Source organism: Argiope bruennichi, chromosome 10 (assembly GCF_947563725.1).
Source record: "Argiope bruennichi chromosome 10, qqArgBrue1.1, whole genome shotgun sequence".
NCBI classification, from domain to species: Eukaryota; Metazoa; Arthropoda; class Arachnida; order Araneae; family Araneidae; genus Argiope; species Argiope bruennichi.
In genome coordinates, this window is record NC_079160.1 from 52,542,351 (window position 1) to 52,560,820 (window position 18,470).

The window sequence follows — 18,470 nt, forward strand, 5'->3', positions numbered from 1 at the left end:
AATGTTTATTTTATTTTTTTTTTTTTTTTTTAAGTACGTTGATGTCTACTTGTGTTATATTTGTAGACGATGTGTCAGCTGGCTTCTCACTTTCGCCTATTGCTGTCATTTGTATTCTGAATTATAGCATTTTGTAATGAAAGATACTTCTTATTTGTGAGTGTTGCATTGTCTTCATTGCCTTAATTGGCGATATTGCATTAATCTCCATAGACAGATTCTACAAAAATGTGACTATTGGTGTAATTAACTACTGTATAACAATTTTTTAATTTGCCAAATTTATTTGAATTGCTGTTTTAAAATAACGCCGTTTCTCCTACTACGTGCCAGTAATAAAACAGAAACATTATTATTCGTTTAATTATCCAATTTGGGCAGATGGCTCATGATTATAAAATCTTTACTTTTCATTCTTTATATATATATATATAAATCTAAACAGAAATCTATTACTTTTTTCATAAATAGTCGTATAGAGGAAATAGGAGTAGTGAGGGAATATTGGAATCGTCAAAAAAATTAAATCTCCACGTTTCAAAACTTTTGACGAATTTTCACGTTTCAGATCTCCCTGAGTCCATATACGATAACTTAAAAATGCTTTAAGCTAGACAGATGAAATTTCGTACATGAGCTTACAACTAAATTTGTGGATTTCTATGAAATTTTTTTACGAAGTCTGCCTTTGCTTATTCGAGAATAAGTGAACTCGGTAACTATACAAAATTCCAATAGACTATGTAAATAAAATTTGTTACCCCAAATTAAAAAAAAAAAAAAGATAGATTTTTTTTATCTAGTTTTGAACTAAATCCTTCAAACGGGTGGCCATCTGTTAATATATATTTTTGCACGCATATAAACGCAATAACTCGTAAATGGAATGACTTAAATAAGTAAAATTCGATATATCTTGTGACAACAAATGTGATTCAATGTTAAATTTTGGTTTTATTCGATTGACAAAATGAATCCTCCACATGTATTTTCTCTGTTCTTAATATGTTCTAGTAATTTTAAAATTTTAATTTCGTCTTAAAATTAATAAAAATTTGCTAATTATAAAAAAAAATCCCATTCCTCGTCTATGCATGGCAGCCAAATGCACCCATAATTAACACGGAAAAGTCATAATTTCTTTTTAATACAAAACTTTAAAAACATTAGATAAAAAGTGAATTAATAAATAGTGAAGTTACTTGAGCGGAATTTATCCCTAAGAACGGGGAAGTGGCTCTGTTCGAATGATTCATTCTGAATATGAATAGTAGAGATCATCTTTTGATGTCATGTAAAGGTCATAATTTTGTGGACCTCTTTCATTGCCTAGTCTGTCGCTTTCTGCCATTTTTACCAGTAGCCAGATACACATTAATAACTGCTGATGGCAATTACAAACTGGTTTATCAACTTACACTTTGTTGTTAATCCAAAAATAAGATAAACTGTCACCATATTAATTTATTTCTCTCTAGCAAGATTGTTACGTATTTAATAAAATAAAAACTAGGTTTTAATTGCACAAATGAAATTATTGTAAACTAAAAAAATTTGCTCGATCTGGTATCAGTTTTTCTTTTATAGCAGTTTTTTGTTTATTTTTTTTTTCTGCACACATCAATGGGTAGAATAAGAATCGATATTATTCTTTTAATGAAATTCTCTAAAATAATTTTATATTGAAGAAAATTTCAAAACCTTATGTAAATTGTTCTTGTCTGTACCTTATATTAGAGAAAACGCTGTATTTTACTCCCCCCCCTTTGTTATGATGTTTATTTAAGGATATGTAGAAAAACGATGCTCACCAGTCTTGAAGAAACCACACCCATCTAGAATCGAAATCTCCAAAGTAATTATTTATTCTAAAAAAAGTAACAGTTACTCTGATCTTTCATCCTCGATGCAAGAATGGATCGGATAATTTTACTTACATAAATAAAACCACCCATGCAGTCTGATAAGAGATTGGAAATCACTGCTATTTTAAACAGGAAATGAAAATTTTTGAATATGATGGAGGAAATGGAATGCAAGATTTATATTGAAATTTTTTTTTATTTTACTTTTTTTATTTTATTTTAAAAAAATAAGACATTACAAATTTACAAGCATATTGAATTAGAGAGCTAGAAGACTTAAAATTAAATAGAATGCAAGATTTATATTGAAAAAAAAAATCTTGTTTTACATTTTTTTATATTTAAAAAAATAAGGCATTATAAATTTACAAGCATATTGAATTAGAGAACTAGAAGACTTAAATAGAATGCCAGATTTATATTGAAAAAAAAATCTTGTTTTACATTTTTTTTAAAAAATAAGGCATTACAAATTTACAAGCATATTGAATTAGAGAGCTAGAAGACTTATAATTATACTGAAGCCTCATAGATTGTGAATAGATGCCATACTGAGTTGACATAGGCAAATGCCTCATGCAATGTTTATGATGTGTACAGAAGAAAATGACATCAAAATAACACTGCAGAAAATAGTATGCGCATAGATGACACTCATTAAATTTGTCTTGTAGGTTGGCATCACTTTAATTGAAGTATTGTTCCACCAGATGATTATTTACAAACTTTCTCAGTTTTCTGAAATTGAACTAGTAGATTAAATTTTTGCTGTATCAGTGACCTCTGAATGTTAGAAGTTTTTTATTTGGATGCTGTATTATTTTTCATTTTCATTCCACGTTTTACAAAAATGCTCACTTCTTGCTCATCTAAAACTGTATATTTCAACTTCATTGAGGTACTGTTTAAAATAATATTTACTTCCCTTTAAAATTTTGATTATATTTTGAAGAATTTGTGGGGATTTTTGAATAGTATTTTCATTCTTTGCATTTATCGTTCATTAATATTTTTTTTTTATTTTAAAATGATAAATAAATCGTAATCGTTTGAAATATTTTTCTTAAAATTATATTTTAAAAAGCATTATAATTAATGCATAATTTATATCATTTTTATCGAAACGATGTAATCGAGCTTTTCTCATCCGAGTATAAATCTGTTAGCACGTCAATATATTTTTCAAGTGAAAATTCCTTACTACTTCTTTCACAGAACCTAATCGAATCAAATGCAGCAATTCAATGGTTGATAGTTCCGTTTCCGATATTTCGTTCGAATTGTTCGTCAAGTGCCAAAATGAAATAATGACAGAATCGTCCCGTCTTCGAAATGCATTGTTCTTCAACTCTCGGCGTATTACCAGAATTTTCGTGTCTCTATTGCAATTCATTGAGCCATCAAGGAGCGAAAATCGTCTGCCGGTAGAAAAGGAAAGATAAATAAAAATTCAGTTCTGATTCGATGAGCAAATGCGCAGTTCCGTAGCTACAAATTTTAAGATGCCTCTCGAATTCGGTGCACAACTCAGCTGCAGATGAAAAAGACAAAAATGAAATACAAATAAGGCACGATAGCATCGTCTTATTCCTTTGTGAGTAAAACCAGTCCGTTCTCCATGGCTGATGACGAGATTTCAACGCATCTTGATTGTCATGCACTGTCCGATTGGTTACGCACCGGGGAACCAAAAAATTACTTCCAGGCGGCTTATGTTATTTTTTACGTAAAATTTATTTTTTGGAAAATATGCTGTGTGAGAATGAAGATGTGTTGTTTTGTGGGCCGTGTTTTGTCTGCAATTAGGGACCAAAGCTTCTTTAACTATGTTTTGGGTGTTACTCGTAAAATTGATTCTTGCCATTTTTCTAATTTTTGTTTTATGGTTTCGTGACTTTTACTGCCTGTTCAAGGAATGATGGCTGAGATTGTTATGATCTTTCGGAGGATATGCTTGAGAAATGTAAACTTTTTAAAAAGAAACAAATATTGTAAGACATAATAAAATATTGAGTGGTTCAGTACCATTATATAGAAATGCTTGGGAAGTTTTCGTATTGTTGGGGACATAAAACATTCGCTTAATTCATTTATAAAATTGTAATGCTGAATTAATTTTCCCATATTCTTTAATTTTGCGAATTTCCTTGTGCACAATAATGTTGATACGCAGTTTTAAGCCATCACTGTACAGAGTTTTATATTTCTTTCAATTGAGCTCTGCTTTAATGATCTAGTGTTATTCATTATAAAAATGTGATGATATTACAAATATTTATAAGTTGCGCTGGTAATTTTTCTGAAATTGAAAATTTTTAGATTTTTGATAGTGATTAGTTTAGGACTCTCGAATTCTTAATTTGAACAAATTAATCAATTAGTTTAAGAAACTGCTTTCACTTTTTTTTTTCTGATTAATTTTTATGGTTGTACGAAAATGCATGGTATGCTACAGAAAAAGAAAAAAAAAATCGTATCTTTTTCTTGACATTCTTTCAAATATACAGTCTTTTCATTCTCCACTTAAGCTGTTAAATGCCTCTTTTTTTTAAATGAAATACTATCCCTTTTTCTCTTCATAAATCGCCTGACCGACATGTCGTTTAAGGTCACTTATGAAGAAACAAGGATCTTAACTTTTTAACATCCTTTTATAATTAATTTATAATTGCTACTGAGTTGAATTATCATTTAAGTTGGACATAGTGCTATAAATTTGGGCAGCGATGTTTCCAATTACATTTTTCCCCCTTCCTCCTTTCTTATCCTTTTGAGTGCTGTTAAGTATGTTTGCAGTTTCTTTGCAATTCTTTAAACAGTAGTAGCCACTCGTGCTTTCAAGACTTACGACTTCTACACATTCAAAGAGCCGCTCCGTGCTTAAATTACTCACACTTACATTTAAGCTCCGCTATCGAAACTGTAAGTTTCACCCATCACTATCGCGTTACGCAAAGATTTATTTGCTTTCCATTTATTACTTTGTCGGTTTTCAAGAGCAGTATGGCGGAATGATAGATAAATTGCCCTAGAAACGTTTCAGAATCCGGATGCAATCTTTGAGCATTTAGTTCGAAAAAATCCTAATGTTCCAATTCATTACTAAAGATTTGAATTTATAGGTATTACACATTCCTGTTCCATTTAAACTTCAGCTGCTATCTCTTCGTTATTACATTGTAATTTCAATGGCGTAACAAATAAAAAATTGCTCTTAATTTTCTGCATACAACATTAGATAATAGTTTATCAAAATTTCCATTTTCCCTTATTATAATTTTTTGTCCTTTTTTTTTAAGAACTTTTCCACAACGTGTTTTGCTGTTGAAAGTTTTCCCGAAGTGTGACCTTATTTGATATGGAAAAGCATAAAATCTTTCACTTTTACCCCTTTTTTAACTTAGCATTATCTTTGGCGGAGGATTTTGGTGTCCTAAGATTCGTTAGACATGTCATCATTATCGTCATAAATAAAATAAAATAAAATTTAATACATTGCATTGTCAGACCATAACAATATTTCTAAGTTTAAGGACAGAAACTTGGTTATGAAGAAAAGCGTTGCTTGGCAAAGTTTATATCAAGTTGGTATAAATTAATTTTTCAAATTTAAAGTACTCACCAATTTGACTGTTCCAAAACTTAAAGAATAGCATTATATATGTAATTGGTAAAATTCTTCGAACAATATATTTGTGATGTTTTCTTAACAGTTAACCAATATTGTTTCAAATCGAAACATTTGTAACCGTTTACCGAAACATTTTATGCTGGCATAGCAAACATTGCGTTTAATTGTTGAAAAGCTTTCTTTAGATTTAACATTTCGATATAGAAGCGTTAATTTATTAACATTTATCACTTCTGTTTGTGATTTTGTATTTATAGAAGAAGTAATAATAATAATAATATAGAAATCCCCAGAAATATCTAAAAATGTGTCATAAATTTTGGAATTACGTGTCGTTTAAAGTAGATACATAAATAAATGGATTTAATATTTGTTCGGCATGCACAAGTGAAAAATAATAAATGATCATATATCAAGATCTTTAAAAATGCATTGATCGAATTTATGTGCAAGTTCCAGTAATGAGCCTATAGTTTTATTAGGTATAGGGTATTAGGTGGACTCTTCTTTTTTATAACAATTTCCTTTATTCCTCAGTTTACGGTGACCACGCCACCTCACTAGCCACTTGTTCAGTTGATAGATATGTATTGAGAGAAGGGGTGAAAGCAAGAAATGAATAACTGCAACATGTAATTGCATTTTGATCCTATTTTTAATTGATAACTTTTCGAAAAGTATACTATACACACATGTATGTATGCCTGAAAAATACAATTCATGAAATTGTAACCGATTTCTTATTATATAACCTTTTATATAAGATTATTCAAATACGATAGATTATTAAAGTACAACACATCTGAAGATTTGTTGCGCTATCTTTAAAATAATAATTAGAGATCGGTTGATTACTAATGGTACAGCAAATTGAATCCATCAATTTTGTAATGATAAATTAAATTCGAAATAAAAATGTTATTCAATATACACAATTGGGATTTCTAAAAGTAGGCATATTTTCAAATATCATTTCTTTTTGGCTGACAAATACTGTTTAAAATTTAAGGTTGATTACTTTTTATTTATTTATTTATGGCATCATTACCATTTTAAGCTTACTGGTCTTTTGTCCGGAAGATTTTTTTTACCGGCATCCTTCCCTTTTCGACGCCATTCTGTCACCCAAAAGCAAGGGGTAAATTCTATTCGAGGGCGATGGACTGTTTCACTTTTCGGGTTTCATCCGTTTTCCTTATCAGTTCACTTTCATGGTCCATTTAAATACTATTTGCCAAAAGAGGCATGATAGTTTGGCGGAATTTGACTTTATAAATACTGTTATATTATACAGGTTGTCCGTTCTAATCCTTATCTAATAACTATTTTCTAAATGTTTCGCCGTAGCATATATTTTCTAGTTGAAAAAAATGCTTTAAATGAATATAATTTCTTTGTTATTTGTATTGGTTATTGTACCTTTTAAAAATATTTACGAAATTGTATTTTTTGTCTAATCCTCCAGATCTATAAGTCATGTTTAGCTAAATATTCATAATATTTTAAGCAAACAAATTTCTTTTCATGTGTTACCAAAACTTGACTGGAATATGAAGTTTTGAATTTCATTATTTCAAACAAATCATTGGCCACCTCTAATAAGTGCTTTGTGTTGATTGGCTGATTTTCCTTGAGGCAACCGTTGAAATAGTCTAAAATTGTACGTAATGTATTCAGTTTCATAAATCAGTCGGTTTGAGTCATTGATTCCTTTTTCCGTCAATGAATCAGATATCTATTTTTACACTTTGACTGAATAGGCTTTGAGGTGCGTAAATATTTTATATGCTGTCTTGGAAAAGTTTATGAAATTTTTTAATGAAAAATACGTTATTCGTACTTCGACTACACATTCAGAATACTTGAATTCTTACAGTGGTGGCTTTACTTAATAATTTTAGTTTTACGTCTTAGCCATTTAATTGTTTTTCTCTCTTTATTGTAATTAGATAGCATTTATTTTGAAAATGTGCTATATTGTTTCAATAAAATACTTTAGGTTGCCAATTAAATACTTCAGATGTTTCTAGATTCCTTATAATTTTTACATTCAATTTTGATGTTCTGGCACAATGATTAAAAGGCTTATTGTTTTGCTTATCGAACAGGAGCCTATTTCTTAGCAGTCTTCATGTAGCTTTAAAACGGAACGATAATCTAATAAATCCATCAATCAACCGCCAATTATTGCTTTCAATTGGATTTCACAACTCTTTTCCGGAAGCTACCCATTTAAACGTTTATTTTCATTAACTTTCTTGTAAACTTTCTTTTATCGATGTCTTCATCGTGTTTATGGCCGATCTAATTTTTATCGCCGTTTGATTGATTGGCGTAAAATGGTACCTTTTGTAATTCAATATCAAATAACTGAACTGTTGTACATTTTTTGCAATAACTTGGACAACGCCTGCCAGGCTGGAGTCTGACAATCTCTGTGTGGAATCTGATAAAAAAAAAATCTGTCAAAGAATTGTTAATAGATTGAGCTGCCGTGTTTTGTCTGTAAGACGACGCTCGTGAAAACATTATCGTGTTGTGCAGGCCTACTGTCTAGCTCTGTGATTCCATTCTTAGAAATTGCTGCTTCCTGTGCTCTATCTCAACCACAGTGACTCCCTGAAACCTCAGCACCAGGGAATGTCGTCAAGTATTTCGAGTGAATGAAATCAGATAGCCTTTTGATCCTCGAAAACAGAACTGAACTTAAGGGTGGGAAAAAAAGATTTTTTTTTTTTTTTTTTAATGCATGTCTACTTTTGGTAACTTAGTTTCGGGGTGGTTAATGTATAGATTGCAACTTTTCTTTCGCGAGCTTAGAAAAACACTTGTTTTTAATGTCTTTGTTGAGTATCAACTGATAATTTTATTAGGTTGGTTATCTTGATGCTAGTGACGAAATATGTTTAAAAAAAAACACTTAAGAGACCGTTTTAGTGGTTTTTGTGACTTTTTAAAGCAAACTTCTGAATTTTAAAATATTTAATTACTTTTAAAGTGGAATAATTATATATTTACTGTTAGTTGATATACCCCACTGATATTACTAGGAATTAAAATATATACTTAAAAGAAAATTCCAAAATACTTTTATGATTAGCATTTTTAGTATTAAACTTTTGTGTAGAAAAATCTTTTTATCGTCTGAAATGTTCTCTGATTAAATGGAAAATATCAGTAGAACAAGACAGTTTTTTTTAAACTGCCGATAAACAGTTATTTCACTAAGATATAAATATTTGTTTTATAAGTACTTTACATTTTGTTTACAAATGCTAAAGCACAAAAAAAAAAAATTAATTGATTATTTAGTGATAATTAATTATTTAATTTTTCATGAGTAAAAACATGAAAATAAACTAATGCAGTAGTTGTTCCTGACATAAATGGTTATTCGTCTGCTTTCAAACTTAAAATTTTTTTTTCCAAAATTCCTCTGCTATTTTTTGGCAACAGCTCATCATATGCATTCTTGTTCTTTATCTATAAAAATTAATTCTTGCACTTTAAGAAAGAGAAAGAATACTATCAACTTTTTGTAAAAAAATGTACAAATTTAGTTGAATCCAGCTCATTTGTTTAGAAAGAGATGTGGTTCATACATTCTTAGTGAGAGTGTCTCTTGATATTAAACATTCTGTTTCAAGTTTCCCTGATAATGCATTAGGTTTGTATATGTCTATTATAGTATGATTATGATGAGGAAATATGATAAAAAAAACATATTCGTGTCATTTTACGATCATTGGGCTATACACCTAGCTGAAGGAAAAGAATCGATGCAAATCTATCAAAATATCTTACTAAATACTAATCGATTTTTAGATTCTCCTAATATGATGTGAAACAGTTTCATTCTTATTTGAGAACTACGTTATTAATGAATCAATCAAATTTAATATCAATTAAAAATATCGTTTGCAGTACAAATTTTGAGGAGAAATATATTGAAAATAAAATGTTGAAAACTAATATTTGCCTTGTACTATTTCTCTTCACCTTGGATGTCCAACTCAAATGCTATAAGCCAAAGAAACCACTCGATTTTTATAGGGTTATTTTGAAAAATAGTGTAGTAAAGATTAAAAAAAGAACAAAAATAATTTCCAAGTTAATGTTTCTTGATGCTTTCTCTGTCTTCTTTTACTATCATATTTCCTGCTATGGGAAATGTTCTCAATGATTATTTTTAAACTGATACAAGATTAGTATCAATAACTCCGGATCGAGAATAATCAGTCTTATTTTCCTTCATAAATGAAAAATTTACTCGCTCTGATAAGTAATTCCAAAGTTAGAAATATTTTCATATACTTGTTATCTTTTTTTTTTTTTTTTTTTCAAACCTGGATGTCAGTATTTTTTTTTAATTCAGACATACTAACTTGCGAATTTTGCTAACTGCTTTGGATTTCGATTAACTTCATATGTATATAGTTAAGTACTTAATCTCTATTAATGTAGAAAATCGAAGAAAACAAAACTTTTCTTCCAAATATTTAAAATCTGCGGACCTTGCTGCTATTGGTGGTAAAAATGATGTTTCCATGACACACGATTTTTAATTGAATATTGATAGATGTTATTGCTCCTTAGTCATAATTGTTTTGTAATTAGTAATTTTGCGGATTGATAAATTCTTATTAAATTTTTGTGCTTGCTGGTCGTAAGTTTAGTAACTTTGCACTGTTTCCAGGATTTAATTTTTAAACTAAAAACTTGTGCAAATTCATTCATGCTTAATACTTAAAAATTATTTTTGTCTTTTCAAATTGAAAGATGTGAGTACTGCTACATTCTGTTTGTAAACAGAAAATTTCCTGATTGTGCGGGGCAGGGGACTTTTGAATGTATTTGCTTTATATCACAAGCGCTTTTTTCCTAAAAGATGAAAACTACTAAAATATGTTTATAATTTTTTTAATGCATCCAAATTGCTTCTTATTTGAAACACTCTTCAGAGCGTAAAATATATGTATCTTAAAAAAAAAAAAAAAAAAAAAAAAAACCCGCGACTATAGTTTGATACGAGAAAATATATATATTGATGGGGGAAAAAAATAGAAAGAATAGTCACCAAATGGATCATTTTATAACACGGCTCTTTTGTAAATATACGTTGAATGTTTCCTTTTTGTATTTCTAGCTGAGCGTTTACAAAAGAAATGTTTTTTAATTATGTAGGATTTGAGGGAAAATTTGAATTACGCAATAGATGACTCCCATCGTTGTGAATACTAAAGATCTCCTATGCCTTGCGCTCTCCCTTTGTATTTTCTACGCCTCACTTGTTGTATTTAATAAGGCCTTTTTAGTGGAATTAGGGTATGCCTTTCAAAATTGTAAGTGCACCTATTGTCTTTCAAAAACTGACTAACGGACTTCGTTATTAAATTATATCTTCTCTGCATTTACTCTCTTATGAGAAAGAAAACTAATTGCACAACTTCCAATTCCATATATACACATTTCCTTTTCTCTCTCTCTCTCTCTCTCTCTCTCTGTCTCATGAAACGAAGATTTTGAAATTTACATCTGAGCTTTTCTCCTCTGAGAATATTTTAATATTTTTTTTTTTGTATTCATGTTGATTATTTTATTATTTTGTGAAGAAAAACAGTATTATAATGCACGTTATTTTATAAATATTTTGTTGTATTTTTTTCTGTTGCATTTTAGTAATGCATTATCATCTTAGTAATGCATCAGGTGAATATATATATATATATATATATATATATATATATATATATATATATATATATATATATATATATATATATATATATATATTATTGGCAAAAAAGTTGAAAAATTTGTCCACATGAGCATTAAGCATGATGATATCCTTTTGTAAAATATTTAAAGTTTCTACTTACTGACTTAATTTAGAACGCGGAACTTGTAGGAAATTAAATAATTTGAAACCAGTATTTAATTTTGAAAATGAAAACTAAGCGATTATTAAAAAAAATTAGAAATATTAAATCAAACTAAGTGCATTTTCGGATATTTGTTATCGAAAGAGTGGTGCATTTATAAAAATGTATATACCAAATTGAAGTGTTTTTTATAACATTTATTTATTCAAATATTTTTTATATAATTTCTTTATTTTGTGTTTATAAAAATTTAATCATATTTTGCTTTAAAAAATTGTGTCGTCCGGTTTAATTTTTATCAATTTATCAGAATTCTTAATTTTTATTAAATGAAATAAATGATTATCTCAACAACAGATACTGATTAAATCATTAACGTATTATCAAAAGGTGAAATCTTTGCTTCCAACTGTCATCGAATGTGCAGACGGCAAAATTAAGAAATAATACCGCTACATTTTATACTTCCCGTTATTACGAACACGGATGTGGTCCTTATACTTCCGTGGAATCTCGCTGCCGTCGTTACTAATCATGACGTTTAACGAGTTAATAACTTTCATTCGGCTTTTCTGCCCTTTCATTTTCATTAACAGTGTGATGATTAACGGAGAAATATTTATATTAGCAACGGTAGATAAAGGGGGGGGGGTTATTGCATGAGGTTTTATTATTCCATTTACTCTAAGGTAGCCTTTCCTTGTATAATTTTGAGAGTATGAATTAAATTCTTTTATAGCGATGCAGCTAAGTCCAAGGATGAGTTGTCATTTGAGGGAGAAGTTCATACATAATATTGATCCAAAGACTAGAATAAATTGTTTCATTTAAATTTGGTAGTTTTGTCATTTTTCCTTAATTCTTTCCATAATATTAACTATAAATTTTCGATTATTCTGCATGATGCTTGAAAGGAAGTCTGCTAAATTAATATTGATTTATAAAACGTGAATTTGTTGTTAAATTTTGTCATTTCAATGAAATATGATTATCGTTGATTCGTGTTAGCATGATGCAGTTCAAACGTGTTGCTCCTATTGAATTCTGGGATCGAGTGCTGCGCAGCGACGTTTATCATGCGAGTGCGATGTCATATAAATTTAATCCATTGTATTTTTCAATCGTTTTGAATTCTTTGAATAAATAAAATGATTAGAATTAAAATATTATTAACCCCTTGCACTCAGAAAAGTAATTCGATGCACATTTATTCACTTAACCCTTTCTAGGGCCGTGGGAAGTATGCTTCCCACTAAATTTATCAATCTTTGTATGAAATTATGTAGGTTGGCATAATTTCTGACAAATTTTTTTAGTAAGTCAGAAACTTAGATGCCTCAGTTCTTTATCTCAGACAAAATGATGTGTCTTGATTTGTTACTTAATTATTAATTAACCAAATTAATTAATTAATCAAATTAATTCTTATTCTAATTTCAAGCCTAAAAATATGTTAACATTATATGACTAGAAAAAAATGGCCCTTTAAAGAGTTAAGACAAGGACCTGTTCATTGCTCCTAAAAATAAAGATATATATAATTGTAGAAATATAAATTAAAACATCTTCTTACCATTTTGTAGGTATTTTTAACAATTAAAATTAAAAAATATACAAATGAAATGTCAAAAAGTTGCACCGTCTTGAATGGCGAATGAGATTCACCATTTCGAGTGCAAAGGGTTATTAAATAGCATCGAAAAATCGGTGGTTTTTTTTTTTTAAATATTTATTTTTTGTTATTTATTTTAGAATTTTGCAGTTGTGTTCTTTTATTGAAGGGAAGGGGGGTCGATATCTGGAATAGATTGATACGATGAATGCCGTCAGTGTTAAGTAGGTAATTTATTTTGAATTGACGCATTTGACCAGTTGTGCAATGGTACTTTTGTCTATTAAAAAAAAGAACAAGCAATTATTTGGGGGAAAGAACGAAAAAATTTATTCGAAAAATGCATTTTACGATTTAAGTAATTCTGTTCTTCATCAGTACGAATTTAGTTCATAAAGTAGAATATCAAAGCGTTTTTCCTAATGAACTAAAATTTTATGTGCTAATATTTTGGATTGCGTAGCTTTTATTTAATTTAGACAACTGCAGATATTTGTAACTGGTGTATGTGTCTGACATTATATTAGACTTAATGGTCGAAATTAGCTGCATTGTCTTCATTTTACTTCTGAGAATAGGAAGCGCTTAATTGCTACCTAATGCATCCTGAAAAGGAAATGCAGTCATCGCGTTTTCAAAGAAATTCGGCGTGTTTCCATAACAATATGCTTATAGCGAAGGTTGGTTGATGCTGGTTCTTCGCCAGATGTACTTAATTTATTGATTGATCCGACTCTAAAACACATCTTCGTGCATTTGGTAATATTTCTGCTTTGTGGAGAATCTTCTGCCCGTGAAATTAGCTTTTCAGTATGCGCGATGCAACAGCATTGTGTAACTTGGAACATTTCTTGTCTTCATGCCTTCGCAGATAGATGCTGGTGATAAAGATTCATAGTTTCGGTTTAGTGACTTCGCTCGTCATAATAAATGTCGAAAACGGCAAAGATAACTCCACAGTCTGTTGGTCGTTATCTGGTGACAGTTTATTGCGTTGTCGCCAAATCAATATTTGTGGTAGAGGTTTGAGAAAACATGAAAATAAATGCCAGTAAAATAATTAAGCGATTAAATAAATGAAACCACCATGAATCATTTTATTCGAAGATTTTATTCGACACTTGAGGGACAGTATTTTGATCTTTAGTTCCTGTCTGAGGCATCTGCCAATTTGGCTGGTGAAAGTCGTACCAGGAAGCAGACGCGTTGTCAGTTACCTGTCAAAAATTTCATTGCTCTTTTTGATATTATTTTTCTCTGATGAATTCTCAATACAAAATTGCGGTCTTTCAAAATAAAATCTTGACTTGTCGGTTTCTCTTATTGGAAGTCAGCAACAAGGGATTAAAGTTTTATGAGAAATAAGTGGACGAACAGATATTGTTTAAATATTTGTCATTTTGGGAGCTGATTTTTATGTATATTTGATATTTCTGTGTGTTATAATTATTAATCGTTTAATTGTATGATTGTTGATATTATATGCGATGAATTTTATTCGTAAGGATTGCAAATTATCGACTAGGTAAATAAAATTTTAAAAAAATTAGGCAGAAATATATTATATACTCAACTAAATATTTTCAGCGAGAAAATTTTAACATGTACTCGCATATCTTAAAGAAATGTATATTCAGAATTCCAAAATTTATGAGTTTTAAAACTGGGTGTATTTTAGCTACTGGATTAAATGTTGTCACTATTTAATTTTTTTATATAAATTTTATTTGTATTTTTTTTCTTGTTTTGTACTTTTATTTTACAAAATTATTTCAAAAGAAGTGATAAAAGATAAAACTATTTGTAACATAAAGTATAAAATTTTACTGAAATTGTTTTAATTTGTGTATTGATATCCCCCCCCCCTTCACAGTATATAAACGAATCAAGTCATTGTCAGTTAGGGTTTAACACTTTGCACACTCGGAAAAGTAATTCGATGCCTATTTATTCACTTTAGACTAGGACTTGTTCATTGCTCTGAAATGTGTGTGTATATATTGTAGGTATTTTTAACAATTAAAATTTAAAAAAATAAACAAATAAAACGTCAAAATGATGCACCGTCTTGAATGGTGAATAAAAGTCACCGTCCGAGGGCAAAGGGTTAATATTATTATTTTGGGATTTAGGATACCATAACACATTGACATTCAGTGCGCCTGTATTCACATCCATTTCTTCATAGAATGTAGCTTACAAATGCTGATTGTCTTAATATGATAACTATGAGTATCTAAACTTTCTGGTGGCTTTCAAATTTGTAAGAAATAAGCGTGTAAAGGGCATTTAATTTATTAAATAAGACATTTTTTGCATTTTAAAAATTGCTTAATTACTGATTTCTTGATCTGCGGTTTTGTGTTGATAGTGTTTGTTATCGTTGTGAATTTCTACGATTTGTATCCACTCGCAATTTTTCACTTTATCAATATAAAACCTTTGCACTCTTATGTCCATTCATCGTTTTCACATTCTTGTTAGATAATGATTATTATAAAAGCTATACAATAGCAAAAACTTCACATTAATTTTTAGGAATTATAATTTCTTAAGCATTAAAAGGATTCTTTCTATTCACATTTGTATAATAATGCATCTCAGTACTTTTGTATTGCAAAGGGTACAATGTATTTTGTATTGTATCATAGTTTTATTTTTAAACATTTTCATGCTGCTGTTTTATATCTTTATGGTCCAGCATTTTGATCATTTATCATGTTTATTCTGTTTTATGATTTATTTTAAAAAAATTACAAGATTTTTTTAAAAACTCTTTTGTTTGCATTCTTTTAGAATTACCCATGATGTGTGGGCTGTGATGTGTTGAAGTATGTGTTTGCGGTTTTCATCAAAGGATTTTTTTTCTAGGCAAAATATCTTTACATTTTCGACATCCTTTGAATTTAGAATGATTTATTTCAGTTTTCTTACTCATTTGGATTTGGAATACAGTCGTTGTTTTTATCCTGCAGATTTCTTTGTCACCAAATATCTATTTCTCTGCTCGGTTGTGATATTCTTGTTTTGCCATGTCTCCTTTTTCCCTCTTCCGTTTTTAAATGTGATTGTCAAATAATAATACCCGTTTGTCTTGCGAAGCCATTAAAAGTTATCTTATGTGCGATAAAAATACTGACATTTAAAACCCTGCTACTTCGAAGGAAAAGAGAAAAACTATCTTAGGAAGAGGAAGGAGGGGGGAAAGGAATTCTTCCGATGTTACAATGAGGTGCCCATGACGCGGAACACTCACCCCTCCCCCTTTCTGTCTTTTTTTCTGAAGTAAAAAGGTTTCTCTCCTCAACAACTTGGACCTTAAATAAAGACCATGGTATTGGGTTTTTAATTTCGTCCTTTTTCTAGTCTTCTGAAACACTTCAGTTTTCTGGTTAATGTAATGAGAATTGATTCTGCTGCTAAATGCTGTTTCAAATGGATTCGGTTTGTAAAAAGATCATCACAATTTTGTGATTTAAAAAGTTTTAGTAATTATGTATTAGGAATAAGATACTTACTATCTATGCATCATCATGCAAGTAAAAATCACTTAAGATCTCGCGCGAACGCAAACAAAAACGCTTTTGATGGATTCAATTCCTTTTGAATTGTTAGAATTGCCAACTAATTTTTCCGCGATACAAGACGATTGTCTGAGTATTAATAAATCAACTGTAAGAGTTTAAGATTTTTGCTGAATAATTTTCAGTTTTTAGCATGACTTCAAAATTAAGTTTAATATATTTATATCTCAAAATTATAATTTTGGTTTAATGACTGTTGCTTAAATGCCAGAATTGTGTAGAAAAAAAGACAAGTTTAGTTTCTTTAGCATATTGATTCTTATTTTTGTATGCACATACTTTAACGCTGGCAGTTTTTGGAGAATGTACTGTAAGATAAGTAAATTTGTATTTGTCCTTTTTCTTGCTTTCTAATGTTTTGTTAAAAGATCCTGTTTTTGTGAACTTCAATTCCGGATGCTGATTAAAGAGAAACAATTGAGCAGTAAATAGAATACAAAATAAATAAAATTTTAAAAAAAATCACAAACAGATAAGCATGGAAATTTTATGAATCATGAATAATTTATTTTGTTACTACTATTCTGTGGTACCCCCCGCCCTCTTCCCTACAGGCTAAATCATCCACATTAATAATACTGAAGCAGGCATCTATTTTATGTATTCAAATGTAAGAAAGAAAAATTCTATAGATGATGCATTTTATTAAAAGTTATTATTTATTGATAATAAAAAAAAATTGGATAACCTAGAGAGATTAACCATTAAGAAATTTGGGAGTCATTTAATCGTAAAATTGGTCTGTAATGTTAGAAATGAGTAAAAATTGATTACTATTTCTTTAGATACATATCTATAGTTTTAAATAATCAGATACAATTTAATTCTTCAACTAAAATCAAATAACTAGAAGTTTCTAAAATAGCTACTGAATTTACGTATTACCTAATTTACCTAACTCATATTCTAGTTAGGTTACTATAAAAGTTGAGAGTAGAAATTTTTTTTAAATATTTTTATACAAAATTTATTTTTTATATTAACATTCATTTATTCATTTCTTTTTAGACTCACTAACAAAGCAATTATTAAAATGAAAACTCCTTTAAATATTAAAAACAACTGCATTGAAGAAAAACATGGTTTTCATGTATTTTGGACATTTCCCCCTCCCCATTTTTGTAGGCATGTTTTATTGGGAATTTAAATACATGTGTATGTAGCAAAACAGTCTTCATAACTTTTTTTTTATCAGTCTCTCAGTGATCATACAATTGGTATTATGAAAATCAATTTTCACTTTGTAAAAGTAATTATTTTTTTTAAATTAAATTTTAATTTTCTAGGAGCTGGTGAGTCTGGAAAAAGTACAATTGCTAAACAGATGAAGTAAGTTATTTTTTAAAAATATTTATTAAAATTTTATAAAAATTAGAGATTTTAAAGTATATGTTTCTCTGCAAAAGAGAGGTGAATTCATATTAACCAAGTTATATAATATTATTTAAACATTAAATATCACTTTTCTATTTTAATATATAATTAAAATATTTGTATGGTAGATATTTTCTGCCAGTGATGGCTTTCACTTTCATGTTATGTATTAGTAATATTATTGTTTACCTATAAGCTGCAAATTATTATGTCTTGAAGAATTACAATATTAAGTTTTTATTCTCATGAAGGAATAATTTCATAATGTCCTTAATATATTAGCCAAAGCATTTTAAATAATTGCATTACCCAACTTTAAATTCCAAATTTCTGTGAATTTCTTTTTTAAATTACCTTTAAAATGTCAAGAATAAGCAAAGTGTGATGTAATTAAAAAAAAATTTTTTTAATCAAAAAATGAGTAAAATGTTATTTTAGAATGCTTTATAGTTAAGATTTTCGAAATCATAATACAATTATAAAATACTAGAATTACAATTATTAAAAAAAATAAAAATTATT

General features: G+C 28.9%; 1 protein-coding gene across 1 annotated transcript in view; it reads left to right on the forward strand.

The window, feature by feature from the left end:
* The window catches only part of LOC129988171 (guanine nucleotide-binding protein G(i) subunit alpha-like), a 35,047-nt gene that overhangs the window by 7,727 nt on the left and 8,850 nt on the right, over positions 1–18,470 (forward strand). The window contains exon 2 of the mRNA XM_056096323.1: positions 17,861–17,903. Coding sequence (XP_055952298.1) covers positions 17,861–17,903 — 43 coding nt within the window. The remainder of the gene's footprint in view (positions 1–17,860; positions 17,904–18,470) is intronic.